General features: G+C 40.5%; 1 protein-coding gene across 1 annotated transcript; it reads left to right on the top strand.

Moving 5' to 3' along the window:
* The first annotated feature begins 2,560 nt into the window (after positions 1–2,560).
* On the top strand, positions 2,561–5,690 carry LOC142750498 (uncharacterized). Its single transcript, XM_075859500.1, has 2 exons — positions 2,561–5,185; positions 5,622–5,690. Exons 1-2 carry the CDS (start codon positions 3,572–3,574, stop codon positions 5,688–5,690), a joined length of 1,683 nt encoding a protein of 560 aa, XP_075715615.1. The 5' UTR covers positions 2,561–3,571.

Genomic DNA, 5,690 nt, shown 5'->3' with positions numbered 1-5,690 from the left:
ACAAGACAGGAAACAGACAGTAAGGGATGTAAACAAACAGCAAGGGATGTAAACAAACAGAAAGAGCAGCAGTGACGATGGAAATAAAACAAAAACTGGTTAGAAGTTTAATAGGGGGTATTAGGGAAGGCAAATCAAGGCTGGGGGACACTTTTTTGATTTTTTTTTCCTGGACAACCCCTTTAAGTAATGAAGCTTGCAGCCTGGTACGGTACAAAAGATTCCTATGGACCATAAAGGGTGGACCATCAGAAAAATTGGAACATCAATGAAGGATTTTCCAGTGAGCCATGATAAGGGTGCAATAGACAGGCACCTCACGCTTATTTGGCGTGAGAAAGTTATCCCTTATTCACATGGCTTTTCTCGGCTGATTTGCATACGTGCGGGACCCGTGTTCACAGCTCCCTCATAGACGAGTCTATTGAGGGATCCATGAAAACAGACAAAAATAGGACATGTCCTATTTTTTTCATGGGCCGTTCAAACAGTCCATTAAAAAAAACGCTGTGTGAATAGCCCCATAGAAACACATTGGTTTTTAGGTAGCTGTGTGACGGACGTTTTCACAGTTTGTGTGAATAAGGCGTAAGGGGCTTATATAATGTTGTTACACAGGGGATCTCTGCTGTCTCTGTTTGCCCTTGATGTGAAATATCACTGGTGTTTTTCAATAAATACAATTTTTTTATCAAGGAGATAACTAGATGCTCAGGTAATGTGGACCTCCAGGATCCCAGTGAAAAATTTGTAACAGGTCCTACCACCTACCATGTGCCATTTATAATACTGGTGTCTTCGTATATAGCCTTTAGGCCCCCTTAGTCATCAAGGCCCCTGGTACAACTGCAACCTCCGCACCCCCTATAGCTATGCATCTGGAGGTGCCAGGCTATACTTATCGAATATTGTTCCTAGAATGGATTAACTATTCCTGGCCATCTTGATCCTTATTCCACCAGGACTACCTTTATTTTTGTGACATACAAAGGAACAAGGAGGGTGGAGCTGGGTGGGGAGTGGAGGGGTCTCAGAGCTGCCAGGAGGGATTTGATTGGTGATGATGTAATCCTGCAGTTCACAGGAAGTCAGTCACACAGGAGAAACTGACCTCCTGTTCACACATGATTGCATGGTCTATTTTGGTGGTCAGACTGTGATCACATGACACAGCTGTCCATAATAAAGCGTTCAATATGTATAGATGCAACTGACCTGGGAAGACACAAATGACAATGCTAGAATATTGCCAGTGAGTTAGGATGATATGAGCAGAAGAACAATTTGCCGGAGTGCTTCTTTAATCTAAGTGAAAAGATGCAAAAGAGACTCTGAGGTTACTACATCTGTTAATGCTGTGCCTTGTGCAGTCTAAATAATAAATTGAGGCCTGTAAATGTCAAGATTATGGTCTAAAGGCTGAACATCTAAACTTCAACATCTTGTGTTCTTCTCTTTCAGGAGATCTGAAGCACCTTTTGTTATGGTAAATAACGACTGTCAAAATCCTTATACTTAATGTCATTTTACTAAGGCTTCTGATAGCTTTACATCTAAGTTTATGTAATCATTCATTATTTATTTATTTTTTAATGTTTCCTTGGGGTCCCTGCACTCAACTTGTCTTATTTGTGTTTTATTACAGGGGTATGTCTCAGAATCTGAGCTGGGGCTTTCTTAATTTGCCACTGGTCACACCACCTTCTATCCAATCGCAGATTCTTGGTGTCTCCATGAAATCTGACCTCCCAACTTTCTTGAAAATCTGCTCTGATCGCTTGTTTCCTGCATTGAACAATGTATGCAACTCTATGTATCATTCCATTAGCGGGAGCCTGCAATCCCTGTGCTTGGTTCTCACATCTTCTCAGTCAACTCAAATGGACACTCAGTTCTGTACAACGTTCTTCTCATTATTGTCGGATATTCTTAGTGACCAATGCAATAACAGGACGGTTAGAGCTGTGAGATCTGCCACTGTCAGCTGTGCTTATGAAACATGGTATAATTCAAGCACAGTGTCCCCTTCTGATGTGTCTACATGTAGTGAAAGCGACCGAGAACAGTTCATTCGCTCAGTTTGTGGAGATCAGAAGCTTCTAAATCAACTTGCCAGCCAGTCAGCTAATAATTGGCTGCTAGGATTTTGTTCATACAATACCAATCCTGCAAATATATGTCACTATGTTTCCTGGGAAGGCAATGTTGTCACCGCTTTTTCAGTTGCCTATTGCTGGCTCAATGATCAAGATCAGTTCACATCATTTCTCTGCTCAAATCCAAATGTATTGGATCAACTAAAAGCAAATGTGGACAATCAATGGCTTGACCCAACCTGTGTAACGGTACCACCAACGAACGTAGCCAGTACATATCTTGTACAGGAACTCTGCAACTATGAGCAATGGCCTTTCCAGATAGTAAATCCTTCCACTGTGGCCTTCTGTGTGGAGACAGATGGGGATCGTTTCACACAGAATGTTTGTAGATCTCTTAAGGTTCTCCAAAAACTGCTCACCGATGAATCCAATTCATGGCTTGGTATTCTGTGTCAAAATGTTATGCCAGTTCCTTCAGAAAAAGAGTGTAACTATACGTTGTGGCACAAGACCGACAATGGTACCCAGTCTGAATTACTTGTGGATCCATCTATAGTTGCTTATTGTAGCCAAGTGGAGGAGACCCAGTTTTTATTGTATGTGTGTAACAATCCAAGTCTGCTCCTTACTCTGACCAAAGATACAAACAATAGTTGCAGTTTTGTATAAATCGTGTTTGTAATTACACAACATGGGACTCTAGTAGTCCCACGTCTTCAGCTGTGGACTTATGTTGGCTAATTGACCAACAGCAACTAAATTCATACCTTTGTAGTCACAAAACTTTTCTCCAGAACACTGAGCTAATTGGGAAGTCAAATATCTCGTGTACTGGGAATAGCACAAACCAAACCGTCTGTAGTTACAACCTATGGAATCTAACTGATCTGAACCCATCAGTATTGGGTTACTGTGCAGTACAAGATGCGACGCACTTTCAGACATATATTTGTGGGAATTCCTTTCTTGTAAAATTACTCAAAAATAACACAGAAACGAGTTGGGTAGCAATATTTTGCAACGCGGAGATTACCGGTAACATCTCCAACTGTACAGATTCTCTGCTAAACATCCATTTCCAGTCCTGTCTGAACTGTAATAAAACTGAACTAGAAAAAATATTCCTTTCAGTTTGCAATAATCACAATCTAGTTCGAGTTCTGACTCTCTTCTGGAATTCTTCAACACTTATAAAAAAGTTCATTGTGTGGAGTCTGTGTGAGTATTCCTCCTGGGGGACCGGGAGTCCTCCACCATTTCTAGTGTCATATTGTTGGAGATTTGACAATGTAACACTCTCAGATTTTTTATGCAATCATTTTCAGTTTTATGATAAGTTGTTTCAAGAAACCTCTATTCAAGAAGCGCCAACCTGTGACCGAAATAAGACATGTCGCTATTCAACATGGGATTTAACAACTCTACAGATTTCCTTGGTAAAATATTGTGCTGACTGGGATGCTCAGGGCTCTATGCAGTACATTTGCCTGAATAGCACCGTCCTGAAATACTTAAGTGAAAACCAAAACCTGACCTGGGTTAAATCTTTCTGTTTTGGCTCCATCTCACCACCTAAAACATCAGATCTCTGCAATTATGGAAAGTGGCTCCCTGGTGCAGAAGGGTGGATGGGGTCGGTAGACTTCTCTACAGTGTATTTATGCAGCAAAAATGATACAATGAGTTTTATGATGACTGTGTGCAATAATTCCCGGACTCTGGGGGCCATCAGTGAAGGTCCAGCTCTTACATGGACGCTGAATTTGTGTTACAAGTTAAGTACTTCTAATGTCTTAACACAAATGCTGGTATGGGATGTATGTGACTATTCACAAACCATGACCTTCACTCCATTAATGGTGGAATTCTGCTGGTCGTATGATCAGGAAAACTTCTTTAATTACCTTTGCTCCAATTTAACCTTTTACACTCTAATCAAAACACAGCCACAAAACTTCTGGTTAAAGCCCATGTGTACCCCTCTTGTCCCTACATCAGTTTCCGGGGTTCCGAATTACTCCCTTGTGCAATGTCACAACCAATATTCAAATGTAACCAATCTGGATATTTCTTTGATAAAATTTTGTGCCGCGTATGATCAGGATATATTTTTAAACACATTCTGCAATGCAACAACATCCCAAAAAGAAAATGGCAGCTGTTCATGGGGTAATAAATTATGCTCTTATTACAGCTGGCATGGGGCCTATGTTCATCCAGTGGTAGTGAAGGCTTGTTGGGCAACAGATCTGTTGAACTTTATCACAGGTGTGTGCTCAGATCCAACTCTTTTCTCTCAGTTGTCTCTATATTCTGAAAACTCATGGCTCAGACCTGTATGCGGATCCCAAAGTGAAAACCAGTTGGAGAATTTAGTGAAAGCTGTGTGCAGATACAAGGAGTGGGGGAACATATCCTCTGTGCCTGGCTCTATAGGAGCTTTCTGCAATACCTACAATCATGAGCTATACCTGCATAGTATATGTGACAGCCAAAAGGAGGCAATTTGCAATGACACCATTGAATTATGGACGGATCAAAACCATGACTGTAATTATGCCAACTGGGAAACAGGATCCTTGGTTCTTGACCAGTCTCTAATGTGTTGGGTACTAGAAAAAGAAAACTTCACTACCCATGTGTGTTCACAGTCAAGCCTGCTATCAAAGCTTTCTAATGATCCAAGGACCTCATGGATAACCTACATATGTTCTACGACCAATGTGTTGAATGAGACAAATGCCTGTCTCTCTGAGAATGATAAGAGGCAGCTTCAGTGGAATTGCAGTGTTGATCTCAGCAATGTATGTCCAGGGAATGGTCTCATAGTGGCCAGTTTCCTCCCCATCGGTATCTGCTACCTACAAAATGCCACCCTCAATCTGCCAACTACCAGTATCACCACACTGTACACCCAAGCTGTGGACACCTCCATAATCCTCCTTCTTCTTCTAGCGGATATGCAAATCCTTTCTTTGTCAGATGTTTCTGGTATACAATTTCAAGTTCTGCATGCTATACTGAACGTCATCTCCCAAGAAACACTGCAAAAAAAACAGAAGACAGAACTTCTACAGACATTTGGGGTTGGTTCACTTATTTTACATAATAACATTTCATATATTTTTGGATAATTCCATTTTAGTAATTGTGATAAATTTCGAAATGTCAGATTTGATCAATGTTTATTCCAAAAAAAAAAATCAGGTTAAGCAACGTAATTGCTAGAATTTCATTGGTTATTCAATATTCACAGATTGTATGCACACCTAAAAATGAATTACCCCCAAGTCACCCTAAGTGATTGCCTAAGGCCATCTGTATATATTCTAGAATTTGGATTGCCATATGAATGGGCCTTATACAGCAATAGTTACTCAATGCTTGCATATCAAGTAACTGGTGACCACAAGGAAGTTTTGGGTCATATATAACTACAGGCTGATGAATAATAGGCTAAATGGAACAAGAAAAGATACATTCATATAGTATTCACAGTTTGTCGAATTCTTCTATTTACAGAATACACTGCTTCTCCTCATAGAAGAACAATCAATATCCCAGTCCTGGACCATTATTGAAGTATGTTAA

The sequence above is a fragment of the Rhinoderma darwinii genome, chromosome 3, assembly GCF_050947455.1.
Source record: "Rhinoderma darwinii isolate aRhiDar2 chromosome 3, aRhiDar2.hap1, whole genome shotgun sequence".
In the NCBI taxonomy this organism is placed as follows: Eukaryota; Metazoa; Chordata; class Amphibia; order Anura; family Rhinodermatidae; genus Rhinoderma; species Rhinoderma darwinii.
Note: the sequence above shows the minus strand (reverse complement) of the source record. Positions and strands in the feature narration are given on the sequence as shown.